Source organism: Chlamydotis macqueenii, chromosome 4 (genome assembly GCF_036417535.1).
Source record: "Chlamydotis macqueenii isolate bChlMac1 chromosome 4, bChlMac1.mat, whole genome shotgun sequence".
Taxonomy (NCBI): domain Eukaryota; kingdom Metazoa; phylum Chordata; class Aves; order Otidiformes; family Otididae; genus Chlamydotis; species Chlamydotis macqueenii.
Genome location: NC_141559.1, coordinates 14180985 through 14201945, shown reverse-complemented (window position 1 = coordinate 14201945; position 20961 = coordinate 14180985). Strand labels below are relative to the sequence as shown.

Genomic DNA, 20961 nt, shown 5'->3' with positions numbered 1-20961 from the left:
CTGTTTGGGTGGTTTTACTTACCGTCTGGATTTCTATTTTAGACAACTTGTTGTAATTAGGAAGCAATTATTATTGTAACTGGAAAGGAAAATAGATCTGAGATTTTTATGGAATCACATGACTTCAGTAGTTCTGTTTATAAGAAAAACATATTGTGCAGCTCTTACGGACAAACTCAAGCCTTAGCTGTACTGCAAATGGGAATTATTTGGATTCTATGTGAAAACAAAATTCCTGGGCTTTTTTGTGAGTTGAAAAAGCTAAAACTTGCAAGACACTTGAGATTATCCTCATCTGAAAATTTACTTGGAGGCAGTACCTGAAGAGTAGTTTAGTAATTCTAACAATGATAAGTCACAACTTTGGATCCACATTTTTAAAGGGATTCCTAGTCTCCTTTGCTGTCATTCTGCAGTCGTGTTGGATTTTTTTTGTTTGGTTTTGATTTTCCTCAGTGATGGTGATAGGCGGCAGATGGGAGGAAAGAGATTGTGAATCTATGTGCATTAGGTTCTCCCAGACAAATGTGACTTTTTGAATGCAATAGATTCTGAGTGCAATTTTAAGGACTATTCTTGGAAAAACATCCTTTGATATCTTCTTAGGAAGTAGATATAAAAAGGTAAAATAGAGAAAAGTTGCTTGTGTCTGGGCTGTCATCATCAACCTTCTTCCTAGTGAACAGATGACACTATTAAAAAAAAAAAACAAAAAAACAACCTAACACCTAAATCTATAGTCTGGTTTGAGAGGTTTCTGTTTAAGGGCAGAGCTGATTTAGCAAGTTTCTTGAGCTCCCCTGACTTCTGAAGATTGTCCTTCCCTGTCTTGTTAATGGAAGATGGTCAGTGCCATGTATCTACTTTGTGGATTGACAGAGGCTGCTAATATTATTGGCAAAACTGATTTTGTTAATTAGGAGAATCTCAGCAGAGGATGTGGAAAATAGGAAAGCATTACAGCATATTTTTAATCAAGTAATATAACAAAGCCCAGAAACTGGGCTAGAATAGGACTTGGAGATGCTTTTTTTTAGTAGTGGACAACAGTTAAGTCTTTGTGGCAAGGATTCTCAAACTGTAAAATGTATGTAAAGATGGTTGAACATTGAGATATTTTGGGTGCTAGTAGTAAACAAAAATTGCTGTTATTCATATGCCATAGCTATCAAGCATCTGTTAGGCTTATTTCATAACAGCAAGTCAGAATTTAGTTTTTGTAGATAAAATCACTAATAAATAAAGGCAAAATTATTCTAAAAAGGCTTCCAGTTTCTCATCGAAGTCTAATGATTAAAGAGATCTCAGTAGAGAGATGAGAGTACAATACATCTGCAGTTACTTAAACATAATTATTTACAACATTCCTTTTCTTATGAGAGGCCAACAACTGTTTTATTACAGATATATTTGAATCTGCGGTCTTGTTTTAGGCCTTTCCTAAAGGACTTCTGTTAAAAAACAATTTGATTAGACAGACAAGACAGTTTCTGTATCTTCGGTAGCTTGCTCTGTGTTTTTCATTCTCTATAAATCAGCCTACCTAGGCAATAATGGTGGCAGCGAGTTGTGAAGCTGAAATTTCTATTAGTAGGTGTCGTTTTGACAGCAACAGTTTCTTTGCAGGGCACATGGGAAATGCATTCCTTTGAGTTATAGACCATTCAGTGGCAGATCAATGGGAGCCTGCTCTGAGGCAGCTTTTTCCAGAAGGCTGATAGAAAGGTACTGTTGGAGGATTTGGATGGCTGTCCAAAGTCATTCTGAGTTAGGAAGCAGTGGATGTGTGTGTTAAATGACAATCATTTGTCTCCAAGTAAGCTTATCACTGTAGTCAAACAAAACTTTTCTTTCTCAGCTTTTTCCCCATTTGGTTTTTCTGGAAAGTTAGTTAAGAGTAGGTAGGGGGAAAAAAAAAAAAAAAGGAAAGGAAAGAAAGGAGAGAATAGAACCTTTATTATAAGATCTGAGTGGAAACATAGCCAACATATGAGAGCTTTAAGACAGAAAAGCCATGGTGGATTTTAAGCATAACCTTCCAAGACTCAAGTAATGTGAATTTCCTGTGTCACGTTACAATAGTGATCTGAGAACAGCGTGTGGAGCATTCACAGGATTGTTATGTTTATTTCTATGTAGTAGCAGTCTCTTGACCATGTCAATGATCAAGTTTCCTTTCATGTTGAAGCACACCATCTATTTGTGTTAATGATTTCTGTGTGTGCACATCATGGAGAAGATGCATCAGATATAGCTAAACTCTGAGGCATTTTTCAGTTGTCCCATGCAATTTATTAGTAATGTGAGTGATTCTAGCAGATGGTGATGGCATGACTGTATGCGAGTTCATTGTTTATTTGTGCATTCCGTTTTTCCTAATCGTATCTTAAGTGTAAGAATAGAGAGCATAATTTATGTCCTCACTACACTGAAATGCTAAATTCACAGGATACCTACTGTGCAGGTAAAATGTGATTTATCTACTGTACTAGTAATACTTTGTCCTCCACATGCTGCTATAATAAATTAAATAAAAATTTAGTGTTTTAAATAGAATGTTAATGGTTTTAAAATTAATTCTGGAAGCAAGGGGGGAAATAATGTATTATTTTTGGATGAAATTGTTGTAATAAATTTTCAAAGAGTCATATAACCACAGTAAAGCAATGATATAATTTTTCCTCTCTGCAGTGTTAAAAAATCCGATCTGCAAGTTATATAGATTCCCTACTTCTGACAACAAGTGGATGCGGATCCGGGAACAGATGGCTGAGACCACCCTCTCTTTCCATGTTCCTAAAGAACTGATCAATCTGCACATAAAGGAGGATATGAGAAGGTAAGGAAGAAGTAGCAACAGCAAATACTATATTTTATTTTTCTGAGAAGGAATAATGTAATTGATGAGATAAAATTATTAATTTGTAGTATGAACTAGGCAAAATATAGTTATCTTTTTGGCTGCTAAGAATTTACAGCTGTAACTGAAAAATGGAATTAATTGCTCAGAATTTTTAGGACTCCATTGACTCCATAAGTTCTGAGCAGTGAACTGTGCTAGAGTGTGGTCATGATTTTAAATGTGTAAGCATCAACATTTGGTTAACAACATAAATATTCAGAAAAAATTAACATTTTATAAAGAAAAAAACACATGACAAGGATGTCAACTACATTGTAGTGTGTTTGGCTTTGTGTCTGGGCAATACAAATATCGCAGGCAGACATTATGCATGCAATGGAAAATGACATGGTAATAAAGGAGCAATGAGAGTATAAATCACATTCTTCTAACTAATGTAAATTAGTTGGCATAAGAAAAGGATACCAAAGTAGGGTAAGTTTGAAACCTTTGTTCATGTTTGGTCTTGTTAACCAGGAGAGACAACTGAGGATCATTACAGTATGTATGGGCTGGGAAAAAAAGAGGATAGGGAGCACAAGTGTCCCAAAATCCTTTGTATGTCCAAATTCCTACTGCAGCGACTGAAATGGCAGCCTGTCCTTGAATACTTGTAAGTTGTGCTGATACGACTGCAGAAAAAAGCAATATTCCCTGAAAGCATACCTTCTTTTTGCAATGATAATGGATGGTGCGGAAGATATTGCCTCTTTCCCCATGGAAGTGCTCACACAGAGGTGGGCATTTGGTTTCGTGCGTAAAAGTAACAGTCAGCTAGTGCTGCATCCCAGAGCCATCCTGTGCACTTTAAGGCAACTCACTCCATCAGAGGGGGTTGCCTGTGGTTGTTTGTCCTGCAATAGGAGCTTTTTTTTATTTTATTATTCACCCCATCTGCTGCTTCTCTATGATCTTTTTACGCCAATAGAACAGCATGTGGGAGACCAGAATCTTGCTTTTAATAAAGTCAGTGGACTGATACATACTTACGTATGGTGATGATGGGTTATAAAAAACATGTGAGTTGTTATAATAGTTTATTTTATTTATTTAATGCTGTGTTTAGGCATTTATGGCCTGATCTTGTTTGAGAATACTAATGTGTAAGGTAAGCAATAAGAATTATGCTGACTTGCACAGTTCATCCACTTCCCAGATTTTCATTTACCCCATGGGTAAATGCCTTTTAAATGTTAGAGGATTACTTTAACCATTTTTTACTACTACTGCATTATTCTCTCCAAAGGCGTAATGGAAGTAATAGAGCTTGCTATTATTTCGTATTATAGCATTCACCTCCTTGGATGAAGTCATGGTAAAGAATCACTGTGGGGTTTTTTTTAATGATTATTCAGTACTCACAAAAATAAAGAAAAGCTTTGAGGAAGAAAGAAGTAAAAGTTGCTCAAAGATTGAGGCAAGTAATTCTGATTTTCCTGACTGCCAATCTCGTTAGCTGTTCAAGTCTAGTAGAAAGTGTGGGTGTGAGAGAGAGAGAGAAAGTGATTGTATCAATCTGAGGGAGGAGGTAAGAGCAAGCAAGAGGAGCAACGACTCATGGTAGAGTAGTAGCAGATGATGGGAATAGGGACATCTGTGTCACCTATCATCGTATAAGCATGTAGGTTGGAGCTTCAGCTTTGTATGGGTTTTGCTTTTTGAAATAATTGCAAGATGTGTGCTCTTGTGGACTCCTTATATTTGTAAACTAGGAAAACGATGTTAGGAGGATATTGTTATGTTAGTTCTTGAACGCATACGAAACTTGCACTGTATTATCTTGAGGCTATTCTCTTCAGAATTATTCTTCTCTGCGTCTTTTTTCTGCAGGTAGCATAAAAGAATAAGTATTTTTGTCTCAGAGGCCACTTCTTATCATCCTCAGCCTGTTTCATTTTATTCCTGTTGCGGCTTCAATATAGTCAGGTCTGAAGCATTCACCTATAAAAAATGTCCAAGTGAAGTATTAATCTCATTCAGTATTTATTTTAAATTGTAATTTAAATTCCCTTTTCTCATAGCTCTTACGATTATTTATCTCTTGACAAAACTAATGTTCATTATTTCATTTACTGACATGATACTCTGAAATATGTAACCTCTAAGGATGTTTAGCTTGGTTTTTCAGCATGAAGTAATGTTTTTTAAATATATGCATGCATTAAAGATTATAACCCTCAAACCTCCCTGGAAGAAGTTTTAATAGGAGATATTCGGTCTTTTTTATTGTTCTAATAAGGATCATAGAGTCTGCTTTGCTAGTTTTTATTAAGAAATTATATCTATTTCCTCCTTGAGGTTTTCCAGTGAGTCCTTTCTCTTGTTTTTACTATTCCTTTATACCAATCTTGTCCAGATATTTTGCATCTATCATGCAATATTAGCCAAGTAGTTCTTCGAACTTGATGATTATAAAAAAGTAGTAGTAGTTTATCATAATTGTTCAGAAAGTTGGTTGACACATGTAATCTAAGCTTGCAGTTGTAGATGTAACTTGTGTTGCCCTAGGTCAGCACAGCAAGAGAATTGGGAGACTGGAGTAGAAGCTGCAGTACATGTGTCTGAGATTTGCCAGTAAAGCTCTTTTGAGTCCCTTGAAACCAAACTCATCTCTAGCTGAAAGGAAATTCCACCTACTTATGGCTGAATTTGGCCTATAGCATTTGTGGTCACAAGCCATAAAAAAATTCAAGGATACATTGCTGAACTTTCCTTGAACCCTCTCTCCAGAGTACAAAGCATGCTCAAGCTTTCCTCCTGCATCAGGAATGGCTGTCCTGTCCCAACTCCAGTCGCCTTTTCTTGTGTAAATCTATGCTGTTTGTCTGTTCTCTGATTTCTTTCTTGTAGTGTTACAGAGTGAGGACAAAGTTCAGACTGTCTGAAAGATTTGTGGTTTTTCTACTACCTTTTAATACACAACTTGTATAGAGAAATGGAGACTCAGGCAGAAATGCCATGTGTTGGGGCTAGGCATTGATTTTTCTGGGCCTTTGCATGTTGTTTTCTACATGACTTATTTCTGAGCAATTGCACTGCAGAAACATTTTATTGATAGAGGTAATAGCATAAAAAAAGTTATTCTGAGTCAACTTGCCATGACTTTTGAAGCTGTTTGAACCGACCGTATTTAGATGGGCACTGTTAATATGCTATCCACTTAAAGACTTTTAAAACCTTACTTCAAGTAACTAAAAACCTTACTTCAAGTAACTACCTAACACAAATGTTCACAGAAGTAATTTTTTTCAGCACTTGAGCCATTAATTTATAAATAAAGGATAAAATATATTGTAATGTATGAATACTACATAATTCTCTGTCCTCTTCATTTCACTGTTCATAACTAATTTTGGAAAAGATGACCTCTGAAAGTCGAGGAGTTTTCATTTCAGATTTAGTGAAGTCAGATTTGCTCCGCTTTACTTTGGCTTTGAGTGTTTAAAGTTGTAGTGCATTGGAATGGAGTAACATTGTCTGGTTTGTTTTGTCATAGTTATCTCTGCATAACATTGCCAATTATTAATCAGTGCTGAAAGCTATAAAGTGTTAACTTACATTCCAACTATCCTTTTTTTTGTTGTTTTCTGCAAAAACCACTCTGTACCAATCACCAGCGCTTCTCAGAGACTGACTGCTAAAATTTCCAGATATTTATGCACAGCATGACCCAATCTTAAAGAAGGCCCTACTGAGCAAATGATATAACTTGTAGGTCTTATTAGAGCCTCCTACGTTATAGTGAAGGTCAATACAAAACCAAAGCAAAAAATAGTCTTTTTCTCAAAATTACAATTATTTTAACACACTCAAATTCTGTCATCACAAAAGGTATTTGAATTTCTATGCTGTTAACTAGAAATTTTGCACTTACCGGTACTTACCTGTGGTTCTAATAGCACTAAGTTGGGTATAATTTTGTCAGTTCACATCAGTGGGGGTGCAGAGAACATGAATTAGAGGCATTAAGGTGATTAAAAAGCTTTGTACAGTTTTATTCTCTTGCTTGTGTCAAAGATACTCCCTGATTATTTTAACTGAGGCATTCTGATTAATAAATTGGAGGAAAAAAAACAGAAACGCACAAGACTTAAAATGTTTGAGTAATCATGCAATTAATAATGCGATTAATCTTGCCACACATATGATTCCTAGCTGAAAGAAATAAAGTTATAAACTACGAGAGTAAAATGATTTTGCTTATGTCATAGAGCCGAAGCAACATTGTTTTAAGCTGATACCAGTGTTTCCTGATGAAACAGTAAAATTTAAAAAACAACCAAACAAAAAAAAACACCTACAGCAATTCTATACACCATTGCTAGTTAATAAAATATAATTTAGGATTAAAGTGTAAATTTCACAAATGCTGTTCTGAGTATTATTGAATTTGAGACTCTTTGCAATCATGTGATGCAAGATGCTATTAAATGGAATTAACCTCGAATGATATCCTGTTTGAGGATCTTGAGCCTGTCAGAGAAAAACCCAGGTAATAAAATATCCAAGGAAGGGAAACAGTTTTAGGGCAGGAAGGAAGAAATGGGCTTAATTTAGCTTATGTATTATCTACACTTTTGGAACATAAAAAGAGGGTGGTGGTGGATAGAAATGCAAAAGGAACTTAAAAGCTTCAGCTTTCGGGAACAGTATAAAATAGTCTCAAGTCTTTGCATATCTCAGTCTATTCTCCAGATATACATAGAAGAAATAGGTTTTAAAATATTTTTAATGTGTTTGGTGGCTTGGTTTTTTTTGGAGTTGATTGGTTTGTTTGTTTTTGCTTGGTTGGGTTTTTTTTTTTTTTTTTTTTTTTTTTTTTTTTTTTTTTTTTTTTTTTTAAGCAAATGTTTAAGGCATGCAAAAGGTAGGCACAATCTACATTTTAGTTTTTAGTTATGTGCCAGGTCAGGCTTACTAGAACGTAGAATACTCTTGGGAAATTCTGTAAGAAGAGAAAAATTGCAACTGTTTTCAAGAGGCTCTAAATGAAAACTATTAGGAAAGAAGAAAAAATAACATTTTATTCATTTTTGTGATAGCTTCCCCAGAAGGAATTAAATCTTCCTTGGTAATTATTTGTCTGTTCTAGGAACAATATAGTAAAAAGGCTATGATTCTTTTATTTCTGGAGAGAATGTTACATTGTTTTGGTAGGTTATTGCCTTATACCACGGGACCATAACTTGTGGTAAAGAAAAGTGAGAGTCGTTTTATTTGCTTCTATGCTACAAAAAAAAAAAGATAACATGGTTATCCATAAACATGTGTGCTTTAAAGTAAAATTTGTTAGGAATAATAATTCCTGTGCTCCTTTCCTTAGGAAGAAGATTAGAAGCTTCCTGTACTTATGAGTGATTAAGTCATGCCCCAAAGCTTATGGTTTATATTTACTCCAAAGCTCCTGCTTTGATAAATATTCAGAACTTTGTTGCCTTTATAATATTATAAAATATTCGTAAATACAATCTGCAGAAATGTCTCATCTTGTTTTGAATCCTGCTAAGCTTTCACAAAACATCAGAAGCAGAAAGTGAATTTTAGGAGCTGATTTTGCTTGGTGGAGGCAAAAAGCGCTTCCTTTTTTCAGGTTTAAATTTGTCATGTTTGCTTCACTGGGAATTGCATCACTGAATTTTTAAAACTGAATGAATAAAAAGTTACTACTTTGTCTTCATACAGCATTTGTGGCTTATGTGCTTTTATCATATGTCCTCTTAATTTTCTCTTTATGTAAGTAGACTGATCTTTTCAACTTCATCTCTCAGTTTGTAAAGATTTGTGCTGTGTCCTTAATGATGCAAATGGCTATTCCTGCTGCTCCCTTTTCTGAGATAGACTCATCAGATAAAAAAAAAAAGTTCTTTGAGGGGAATGCCCCCTTCTGACTGATCTTGCTCATCTTGATATCTTCCTGCTGTTTTTTGCTGTATTTTGATTTTATTGTCACTGACCACAGGTTTCACTGTGCTTTGCGCAATGGTGTCTGGACTGTTGAAGCTAGTGGTAGTTCTGCAAAAACAAGTTTGTTGGGACACGATTTCAGCATTAGAACTTCCTTCAAATAATTCTTGAACATGATGCATGCCACTCATTCAAAGTACTCCTTACAGAATTCAGTATTTTGTGTTTTCAGCATTGAATATGTTTCCTTTAGACTTCTGAGCTGTTCCTATATCCTCATAACCAAAGTGAAGAGAAAGAGACTTTTTCTGTCACTATGGTCATTAGAGTGCACGGCACAAAGCAGAGACTGTTTAAGTAGGAATGATCAACACAAATAATACAGGAAATAATTTCTTCCTCTTCCAGGTACTTTTAGTAGTTTACTATCATTGTACACTTAAGGTATTCTTAAAAATTAAAAAAAAAATAAATAAAAGCATGAGGTGGTAAATCAAAAAGCAGAATATTAATCTGAGCCTTAGGTGCTCAACCATTGTTTGATAATGGGCTTCACTGAAGATATTCTTGAAACAAAAGAAGTTGCATGTAATTTTACTTTGAGTCTAATGGCAACAGTATTTAATTGCTAGTAATCTCAAATTTATCCAATCATGTACAATTTACAGATCTCTGGTTGCCCTGATGTAGCTGTAGATAAAGAAAAGCACAGATATTTCAGTCCAAGCGCAGATCCTCCCAAACCATCCTGCATAGCAGTGTAACAGCTGGCGCCGTGGCTGTATTTTCTGTCAGCAGGTGAAGGCTGGGTAAAGCTCAAGTCCCCTGAAGGGCAAAGTACCCATGATTGTAGCTGTGTAAATCAGTAAGTCATTCTGAGTAAAAGTAGTTGTTGGTTTTTTTTAAGTAGGAGCCTGAAATTAAGGTTCACAACATTTCTAGTAGTGCTTGCGGGATCCTGAGGAGTCTCATAACTTATTCTTAGAATTTTTCACTTCTTTAAAGTTGTGTTGTGTTAGCACCAATGATCATTAATGTTTATACTAATGATCAGCATAGCATATAGTGCCTTCAGCAGATCAGGATCCAATATTGAATTTTTCTACCCTGATGGCCGAAAAGAGTATTTAAGAAAGGTAGATTCTTTTTTTTTTTTTCTTTCAATGAGGAACTGCTTCCAACCATAATGGGAAGTGCTCAGTGAAAGCCAGCATAATTATTCTACAAAAGGAAAGAATGGATACGAAAGTACCTGAGAAAGGCTTAAAAATAAGTGATTTAGCTAATGTTTGAGGTAGAGGAGGAGGAATGGGGAAAGACTGTATACATCTACATTCTGGTTAGATACAAATGGGGCAAGGTTATGTCAAAGCCACCAAGGAAGATATTGAAGTAATCAGGGCAGGAGATAATGTAAGTCAAGACACGTTCCTGGTCGGGACATTCCATTGTGCATTGACAGAAAACACTATCCAGGAGGCAGTTTGAGGAGCAGAACAGCAAAATGTAGGCAAAGCTTGGATTTGATTCTGTAAGAAGGGTTGAAATTGATGCTGAGCACAGAATCTGTCATGGTGATGAGTGCAATTACCTCAAAAAGACTTTGAGAGGGGATTTGGAGTGGGAGAAGATGATGATAAATAGCTCTATTTTAACAGTATTGAGTTTGATCTGAGCTTGCTGCTCTGTTGACAAGCTATTCAAAATTCTGTGGCTGCATTGAAAAGGTGAATCAGTAACCAGTTTGCCCTCTGTAGAACCATATATATTATAAATAGTATTATAGTATTAATAATAATAATAGTAGTATAGTATTAATAATAATAATATATAGTATTACTAAAATTAAAGATTTTTTTTAAGATTGTTGTTGTGGGTATTAGTACAAATTATGAACTTCCAAGTTTAAAAAATATTGTATTTCTTCACTCTATCTGTTTACTTTTGGGAGATGCCCTTCATGATAATAATGATAAAGCTTGTTACAATGGAATATTGTTGATGGAGCTTAGATACAGGAAAGATAATTCTTTTTTCAGCTGTAACTTAGAGTTATACCACATCAACAACAGCAGTGACAAATGGTAAGAAATCACAAGACACAAATAGTATCTAAAGCCTATGTCTTATATATTTACATTTGAAAAAAAAAAAGATATAAAATGTGCAAGAAGGCTATTTTTGGAGGAATACTGCCTATGCCATATAATTCTGTTATTTCATGGTTTTGATTTAACTGTATTTGAAAATGCAAATAAATTTAGAAAAGGTGGTATTGAAAGTTTCCATACCGTATATGCTCTAGACTACTGTATTACTGCTCTTGCTTTATTAAAACATTGCAGGTAAGATGTGTCTTTTTATTACATACCTAGTGGCTGTGTTTTGACTTCAATGGTATGTATGTGTTTCTGAGATAAAACAAATACAAGCCTTGTTGGCAATGGTAAGAGCAGGATTTGACATTCCTTGAAAACATGTTAAAGTTAATATGGTGGGATTTGAGGTTTCCTTTCCCATTGCTCTTGATGTCAATGGAGTTAATTCCTACTTAGCTAGTTAAACCCGTGTTGGTTTTTGGTTGAGTGCTTTAGCCTGAGGTAAGGGTTTTTAACTCCTGCTGTTATTTGACTTGAGCATGGGACCAGCAGCTCCAGGAGTGGGCTTAGATAGAGGCAGCAGAGCAGAGCCTCAACAGTGGATTTCCATGGGATAGAGGGCTCTGAATGTGGTGTATTGATGTGCCCACCTCTCACTGTGTAGTAGTTCTTTGCAAAATACTATATTCCTCTACAGCAAAAACAGTAAAATCTTGGAGCTCAGCCAGGTCCAAACATTTTTCCGAAAACATTTAAAAAAGACAGCATAAATATTAGGCGTCAAAATATCTTCACTGCAAATAAATAAAATCATACACCCTGCCAAATCTTACAGACTTTTCTTAGGAGGAAGCCCTGAGATTTTCTCATAGAATTGTAGAATTATAAATAATAGTAAACTCCCAAGGAGTTAATATATTGTAATCTTTGTTTCTATTTTGACACTTTCAAGGACACATATAAACAAAATACCTTAATTCTGCTTCCGGCGGAATCTGATTTTGCTTGTCGTATTAACCAGGAGCAGAATTAGATGCCTAGATAGCTTATTCTAATACTGTTCACTGTAATGCAAAGCTGTTAGTGATAAGGAAAACATCAGTCTGGGGCTTTTCTGTTTAAGAAATAATTTTAAGACTTTTTGGCTAGTGGTCAGAACTGTTGCAGTAAGTGTAGCTCTATGTTCCTGTGCTGCAGTCTCATTGGTGTTTTTCTCCCTCTGTTTTTCCTTTTTTCTTCAGTAATTTTCCTATATGCAAGAGCCGTCCTCTAAGAAGTCTTTTTTGAGACTTCCAAGAATTGCGGTGAAACAATCTGATTAATACTTTGAAGAAAATAAGGAAAACTAGTTGGTTGTGTTGCACACGTTTTCTCCTGAACAATTCCAAGTGTTTGAAGTCTCGAGATATTTCATTTTCAGTTTCTTTAAAAGCAGATCCCCTCCACATAGCTCTGAGATAGATGTAGGATGAACTTGCTTTGCAAGTGGTGAAAACAAAAAGAAACCTTGGTGTACTGTAACTGTGCTTGTTTGTGTAGGAAATTAAAGTGATCTCTATTTCACTCAGGTCAGCTCTCAAGAGTGTACAGGAAAAGTGATAATTTGCAAAAGGATTTCCTTTTGGATTTTCAGTGTCATGTTTTGATTACCATAACACTGCTGTTTTGACCTGATGAACACAGCTGTACGGCTGAAGATTAAGTTTTAGGGGACTGGTGTGTTTTTTGGGGTTTGGTTTGGTTGGGTTTTTTTTGTTTGTTTGTTTGTATTGTTTGTTTTGTTTTGAATACTAAAGAAAAGTGGTGAGTACTGGTGTGTTTAACAGACTTTTGTAGAAATGCTGCTAGAACTGTGTATATGATGTGTATGAAAGTGTACAATAAGTAGAGTGTGTCAAAACAGCTATACTGCAAGCATTGGAAAAAGAGCAAACTTTGTATTCCTTATAATGGTGTTTAGTATTTCTTCACAAAAAGTTACTTGCTGTGAACACAGCTCTCTGGAGCCTGGAAGCCTTCTTATCTCCAGGGAAGAAATAATATTTCAGTTTGCAGGCTATTGCTTCTGTACCAGATGAGTTTTGAACACAAATTACTGTATTATTCACTGATTTGACATCCTTTATTGTGTAGCTGAACAACAGAGCTGAAATCAGCAGATTTTACAAGCGTCATGAAAACAGATTTTATTTCAATTAGGAAGTGCTTTTGATGTTTTTTAACAAACTGGTTTTGGATTAATTAGATTAATTTGGATGAATGTAAATGGATTAATGAGTTAATAAGTGCCTTCTATTTTTGCATTTTGATGCAGGAATCAGGAACTTAAAGACTTGGGAGAACTTGCTCCTCACTGGGACAACATGCGCAAAAGTGTTATTGCTCACTGTGATCAGATGGTGAGCATGTACCAGGATACACTTGCAGAGCTTGGGAAGCATACAGGTATGAATCTGTGATTGTGGGCAAGTAGCCTCTCCTCTTCTGGAGCGGTTAAGAATTAACTAGCTTAATTGTTATTGAATGCTGGCATGTTCAGCAGAAATAAACCGCATAAAAATGAAATAGTTGTAATTGTTTATTTCTGAGGTACTCACTATTTCCTCATCTATTTTTTTTTTCATGCATTCCAGCAGTTTTTCACAGTTAACATGGTACATGGTTACACAGCAGCCAAAAAAAAATGGAGAAGTGGATGTGTGTGTTTTAATTGCATATTCTCTTGAATATATTGCTCTGATACTATTGAATACCATCTACCAATTGAAACCAGCCTTAGAGGTAGTTTTGTCAGTTTTTCTTGAAACCTAAGTTAGGTTACATTTTACACTCTACAGAATAACAGTAACATCTAGTTGTTATTACCCACCTTGTGCCAGAAAAGCACAGAATTAATATGGAATGGACAGTCCGTTCTCAGCCCAGAAATAAGTATGTACTGCGTTGCTTTTTTTTGGTGTGGAGACATTGGTCTTAGATTCTGATGTGCACTGGGTGCTTGTTCAGTTAATACTTGCCAGGGTCTCGTAGTCAGCGACTGTCATGTAGCGTACCATCTGCGTGCCGGTGGAATAAGACAGCATCAGTGACAAATGTGCAGAAAAGGCATCTGGTCTTTTACTCCTGTAGTTGTTCTTACTCATAAAAAGAACAACAAAAAAAAAAAGATTGCAGAACAAATTATTTCTTCTTTTGAATTTCTTTTGATTGTTCACAAATCATTCAAGTCCTCGCAGTTCCCATCTCAAATATGTCGTTTTGGTGACCATGCTGCCATTACTGCTTGCACATGCTGTTTCGCTCTACATTCTCGCCATCAGATGTTCCCACTGCCGCCTTACTCCCACCGCTGTGTGTGTGTGCGCGCGCACAGGTGTAGCAGTGCCTGTCTGAGGTAAACACCAGCCATTGTGTTACATATATACATAAGTAAGTTTGCAACCTAGAATATTTCTGAAAAAGGGATACATTATGGTTATGAATATTTGTAAAAAAGAGAGGTATAAATGATAACATCTTTTGAAATACCTGATATATATTTAGAGAGAATTTGCAGTATTTTTAAAAATATTTCTAGCTTTCTACATAGATCAAACAAAACTTTTTTGTATGTACTGAGTAATGGGGCAATCGGGTTTTAGTTCAAAATACAACTAAAATTCATAGCAGAATAATTTTTTCTTAGAGAACTGGGTGCCTTTACTTTTATTATAATGAATATGCTGCATTTAGTAGGAGAGACACAAATATTTCCCTTCCAAAAGAGGCATTAAAACTGTACCTTTGGTTTTTGTCCATCATCTTCTAATACAGGACTGAGCATGGCATTGCTTGCTGCAGATTGCTCTGGGATAGCTTTCTTAGTCAAAAGACAAGAGAAATCCTAGTTTAGTGTATGAACAAAAACCAGTCTACCTGAAACTGAGAGCAGTTGATCAGCTGCTTAAGTGTGTGGGGGGAAAAAAAGCTCATCTCTTACACTAAATGTTGTATTAAAAATTGCCTTTTGGATGCAAAAGTGTAGTTTCTTGTATTTATGATTGTTTGCCATCATCAGAATATTCCAGTTCTGATTTTGTCAGGCTACTGTCTGAGCCAGTGTGACACTTCCTACATTTCTGTGTTTTAACTAACATATGGTTTTTTTAATGATTTTCTAATTTCATTTTGAAAGCATTCCATCAAGTATCATATACAAAGCAATAAAGACAGATTATGAAGAAATCGATATAATTAATTATCACTTTGCAGAAAAATATTGAAATGACCTTTTGAGATTAAAAAAAAATTAGTGTAATCTATTGAGCATAGATTTTGCAAGGCCTGTATTGTGCCAAGTGAGTTAGAAAAGGGTTGGTGATGTTAAATGACCTGTCTTAACTGGGGTTTGGAAGAACTACAGTGGACCAGGGAACCTGAGATTATTGAGGAGGACAGAACCAGCACATATAAAAAAGAGGAGGAACATTTCTCTGAAAACAAAACAAAGCAGAAAACCAAAGCAACTGAATAACTGTAATGAAGATGAGAAATACCGAGGAGGTGTTAATTTGGAGGCCAGCACTCAGGTACATACCTAAATCTAATTTCTTCAACAACACTTTTTTTCCCCCTTATTAATACGGTGCCAGTAAGATACCTGTTTATACTTGGAAAACCCTTGATTTTACATCTTGTGTGAAAACTTATTAAAAAACTTATTTTGTTCTGATCAGTGGGATATGTGCATGTTCTAAAGCCAAATAATAGCACAGTCCTTCTCATTAAGACAATATTTACTTTTAATCTTGCACTATAATATTTTTATTCTTATTATGTCATAAGTTAAATTAGATTGTAAATCCTCTGAGTAGTAAGTGTCTCTTTAAAGTTGTTCCATAGGGGTCTAGCATTTCAAAATTATAAATACAAGGGCGGGAGTGGAGGACATGTGTATACATATGTAGAGCTAGGCTAAAACCTCAAATCCGTGTTTTGATCATCCATTTGGGATGATTCTTCTCCATAAACAGTATACATTATAGCTTTAAAAAACAGGATTATAATGTTTGATAAGAAAGCAAGACAGACATAGATTTAATTTCATACTGTAGTTGCACAAAAAAATAATATTGAGAGAACATTGTAGAGAGTGGAAATTTAAGTGTTCACATGGTAAAAAATGCTAAGATTATAGATGTGAGTACAACTTTAATTCATACTTTCCAAGTCAGTATATTTCAACACAGTCTTTACTTTCCCGTTGTCAGAGATTCATGCCAAAAAAGATTTGCACAGTTCAGCCTGTGTAGACTTCGTACTTCATCTTTGTCAGCACATTCCCCCAAGTTTGGGTTGAGGCAGCTCTCTCCATTCTGAAAGAGCTTGAAAATGGCGGTGCTCTGGAGTACCTGTGTGCCTGCACTGGAGATCCAGATCTGCTTGGAAATAAACACCCATCCTAGTAGGGGTTGGTTGCAATCAGAAGTACTTCTACTGAAGAACTCTACAAGGTTGCTTTTCTAAGCTAGGTCAGGCTTCTGTTATTTGACCTCAGATGCAAAATTCCTGAGTCAGATTGTTATTTTGGGAAGTCTTATTTTAAGCAAAGGCAAACTGGCTGCATTCCTCTAGGAAAGTCATGGAGTGGTTTTGCCTCTGCTTTTCTACCGTGTTGGCAGCCAGAGATATGTGGAAGCACCAACTCATGGACACTCTTCTCTCTCCTTGATACATCAAAAGCAGGGTTGCTGTTAACATGTTTAGCATTTTTGCTTTGTTACTCACTTAACAATTGCTTTCCCTAAACAAGGAGTTTTTTACATGTATCTTGTCAGAAACAGTTCTGAAGGACCAACTCTGTGCAAGTCATCTAGGTCCACATATCTCCAGTCTCCTTTTGTATCAGCACTAGGGAAGACTGTTTGCTCATAAGCAATGTACAGAAGGAGAGAAAGCATCTCCAAATATTTTTTTTTCCCCAAAATATTCCTTCATTCCTCCTATACAATCACATGTTGGTTGTTCTGAGAGATACCTACTTCACACTCAACTGAGCTATTTGTGGAATTTAATGGAGAAGGCTGTTAGTAGACCACTTACTTTCACTGTAATCTCTCAATTTTAAGAAAAAATTACCAGGAAACTTCATTAGTGCTACACAGCAATTTTGACTTAGCAGCATATTTACTGAAAATTAAGGTGTAAGGAAGTTTAAACTATTTCAAATTTGAGTTGTTTTGGCAAACACTTTTATCCTTAAAAATGGGGAGAATTTTAGAGAATGACAAGTATTTTTGTTTCATGGAAACATAATAACAGGAATCTAAAAGGTTTAGGTAACATCAATACAAATCACTTCAGGTTAATCTAAAACACAAATTTGGTGATTTTGGAAGGGAGTAGAACTTTGAAACTTTGTTTGTTTTAGTTTGACCCAAAATTATTTCCCTCCCCCTGATTGTTTTGGGTTTTTTTTCATTTCAGTCACCAAACTGAAAATTCTATTATTCTTTCAGCCCTAGAAGGAGAAGAAAAGACAATTGAGGTTAAGGCAACTGAATATTGCTCTGGAGAATTGGACACTATCCCTGCCTCTGTCACAAAGTTCCTATGATGCTGTGTGACACCAGGCAAGTCGGGCTTCAGAAGTGGTTAGCGTGTGATGTTCTTTTTGGAAGCCTGGCAACAGACACAAGCTGTTTTGCAGAAGTAGTCAGCACTTACAGATGTAATTCAGCTCGGTGGGAGCTGTGCTTCCAAAATGGAACGTGATGTTGTGTTATAATGGCTACTCTGCAGAATGAGATTCTCTGTATCTCATATTGATGCATTGTTTCTTAAATGCTTCAACCTTCAGTTATTCTCTGCCATTTGGATGGATAAAATAATAACCCTTTTACTCCGCCAGTTAAAATTATTCTGTAAATATTTGTAAAGCCCTTAGAAATCGTAGTGATACCTACAGTAGACGGGTTTGAGGAAACGAATAATCTTGTCTTTGTGGGAGGCTTGAGCAGTATATTTGAATCCAGATACTGAAGTAAAAGTTGCAAATGAAATACTGAATCAGTGCTTCTGAAGTGAGCAGCAAAGACCTTAAACATTCAATGAGCTGGAAAAAGCTAGTATGTAATATGTCACTGAAGTCTAGTTCACAGTTCCTCAGATGAACGTTCTGTCTATATTGCGGTTTTTCCTAACTTTGAAGAGTTTAATCTTGCAACAATAATAACAACTATTTTAATAAAGGGAATGTAGTTTTCTTAAATACAACTTACCAAGTTATTTAAAAATCAAACAAACTATACTGAAAATTAGTTTTATCCTATGGATGACACTGGCAAATGCAGATTGAGATATTAATTCCAGTGCATGGATCTCTCATACCTGACTAAACAGAATAACGGGTAGGAGTGGGTGGTTATTATCCCATATGTTTCTGGCGCTGGATGGGAAGGAATTTTTGCTTCACAGGTTTTCCCTGAAAAGAGGAATAACAAGACTCAGCAAGCTGCATGTGTTCTACTCCAGCTCAGGATAGAAGTGTACTCCAGGGAGAGCAGGCTCTTCTACTCTTTTTTTTTTTGCCTGTCTGTTTTAATCTACTATCTTCTTCTCCTCTTATTCTACCAGTGTTTCCTTGTCTCAGATCCAGTTATCATTCCTTAAGCTTTGATCATGGTCTAGGCTGAATTCTCATTAAAAATCTGCCTTCTCTCTGTTTTCTTTCCTTAGGATTTACATTCTTGTTACCTGCAGTATTCCCATTTGTTTTCTGATAAAGTTTGAGTTTCCTTCACTGCTCCCATAATTTGTCTTTCTGCACTTTCCAGATGCAGGTTTCCCACTGCTATTCTTCGTCATCAATGACTCCTGGTTTCAGCCTGTATCCCCAGGTTTCCTATCAAATCTGAATCTTTGACTCGTGTCAAGTGCTTTTCTTCCATCTTTGCTCTTAATCTTAAATTCTTACTTTAAGTTACTAAGCTTAGGTAGCAGCCTAAGCAGGCTTGGTTGGTCTGGAGCCTCGTTGGTGCTCTCTGGCAGTATGATTTGCATTGGGAGGCTCAGTCCTTAGTCCTCGTAGAATCTATGGCAGTTTCAACAGATAACCTCTAGCAAATGTTGATTGAGCAAGTCAAAAAGAAGAATTTCAAGTAATTCTTTTTTTTTTTTCAATAAAAAGTTGAACTTTTCCTAATATTTTTTTTTTAATTTTTTTTTTTAATCCTATCGGAATCGGAGGAATTTACGCCAAATGATTAATAGTTGGCAAAATGATAGAGTGCTGAAAAAATGGTCTAAGTAAATGTTGGGCTGCCTGAGTGAGAAGATAAGAGTACCTCTTCTTCCTAATAGACACCCTTTTATTTTAGATATATGTGCTGTATCAAATATCTCCATGTAAATTACATTTTTATACTGTCAGACTTGAATTGTATTGGTTTATACCACCATAGAGTTACTCATAATCTCAAACTTTTGAAGTATGCAACCAGATTTTTTTTTTTTCCCCAGAGCATTGTGGTGCTTGTGATTCTGTCTTTTTAGAAAGAAAACTAATTTATAGCTTTTCTTAAGCTAGTGTATATTTCTTTGTTTGAACTTTCTAGGAAGAATGCATAGTCTAGTTAATGTAATACTTCTGTTTCAAGAAAAAGAAATTTTTGCTTGATGAAAATGTAGTACCATCATAGCTCTATACCCCTGTGTTTTTAGCACATAATAAACATGATGCACGTTAACTGTGGCATTGTTTCCAGCAGACTGATTTCAGACAGCAGGAAAAAAAAATGGCTATCACCTAGAGTAAAAACTTAGATTGTTCTGTGAATTAAAAGCTGGTTTGTTGCTTGCAATATGGATACATGCTGAGACTCGGTTAGTGAACCATTCTTCTCCTAATATACAATTACACATTAAAAGTAAATTAAGGACTGCTAACATACAAGCATTGTCCTCACAGTAAAAAGAAGACAAAACATCTGCTGGGTGCTTAAGATAATGATTCTTTAAACTTTTGTTTTTCAGGTTCTTCCTTCAAATCGAGCTGTAGCAAAGGAGAAAAAACATTAGAATTCATCCCAATAAATCTTCATCTGCAAAGAATGCACGTGCATAGTCCCCGATTGAAAGGTAAAGTGTATTCTGCAGAGAAATTCCTTAAGTGTGACGAAGTATGCTTTGAATACAATTAAACTGGCAACTAAGATGTATGGTTTCCGTTTCAGCCCTTTTTGAGATCTAAGTATCTTAATTTTTCTATCAGTCTTGTTAAGCTTTGTAGGTGGGACATAAAGATGCTACAGTTTAAAAGCATGGAAAGTAATATTATTAAATTGATTTAAATTTTTTTTCAGTAAATTTATGTCCAATTTGGGTTTCAATGGATTTGGAAGAATACTGAGGAGAAAAGAATATCATAGGAAGTACCATGACTTTTAAAGAAAATTCTGAGATTCATTTCATGTTGCATGCATTTTGCCCATCAGTGAAGTTTGTACAGTATTAGCCTCTTTGCAAGATTTATACAGTATGGCTTGATACAGAAGGTTTCTTGTATGACTAGATTGTTGCTTGCTTTTTTGGTTTGTTTGGTGGTTAGTTTGGGTTTTTTAAATAAAATCAAAATCAAGCTTCCAAATTCATTATTTAAAAATCTCTACTGCTGTCCAGGCTTGATGTGTTTAATATTTAACTTTGTTTAATGGGCTCTAGAAAATTTCTCTGTGATTATTTCCTGCCTTTGTTTTGTGTTCAAATGTGGAATCTGCCTGTTTTCCTGATGAGTTTGGTTTCATTCTCTCAGGCTTGTGCATCTGCTTTTAAAACCCAAGCTTTCGGGTTTGGATGTTGTTTGGAATATTTCTAGAGCATCTGAGTATGTACTGTCAGTAGAGGACAACACTTTAATAAATTATGAGATCAAAGAAGTGACCAGCTTCTCTACAAATTCTGAAACCTGCACCCAGACATCCTGCCACTGAGATTGATTAGAAGTCCTGATGAATCTATGCTGAAACGTAGGAATTGAGTGCAAAGTTAAAGCTGTGCAAGAGATTCTTCTGCCTCATG

The 20961-nt window shown here is 35.6% G+C and overlaps 1 protein-coding gene across 2 annotated transcripts in view; it reads left to right on the top strand.

The window, feature by feature from the left end:
• Nucleotides 1-20961, top strand: part of INPP4B (inositol polyphosphate-4-phosphatase type II B) — a 339134-nt gene that overhangs the window by 227951 nt on the left and 90222 nt on the right. For both annotated transcript variants that reach the window (XM_086746361.1, XM_086746363.1), the window contains 3 exons: nt 2692-2839; nt 13220-13350; nt 19918-20022. In XM_086746361.1, coding sequence (XP_086602487.1) covers nt 2692-2839; nt 13220-13350; nt 19918-20022 — 384 coding nt within the window. The remainder of the gene's footprint in view (nt 1-2691; nt 2840-13219; nt 13351-19917; nt 20023-20961) is intronic.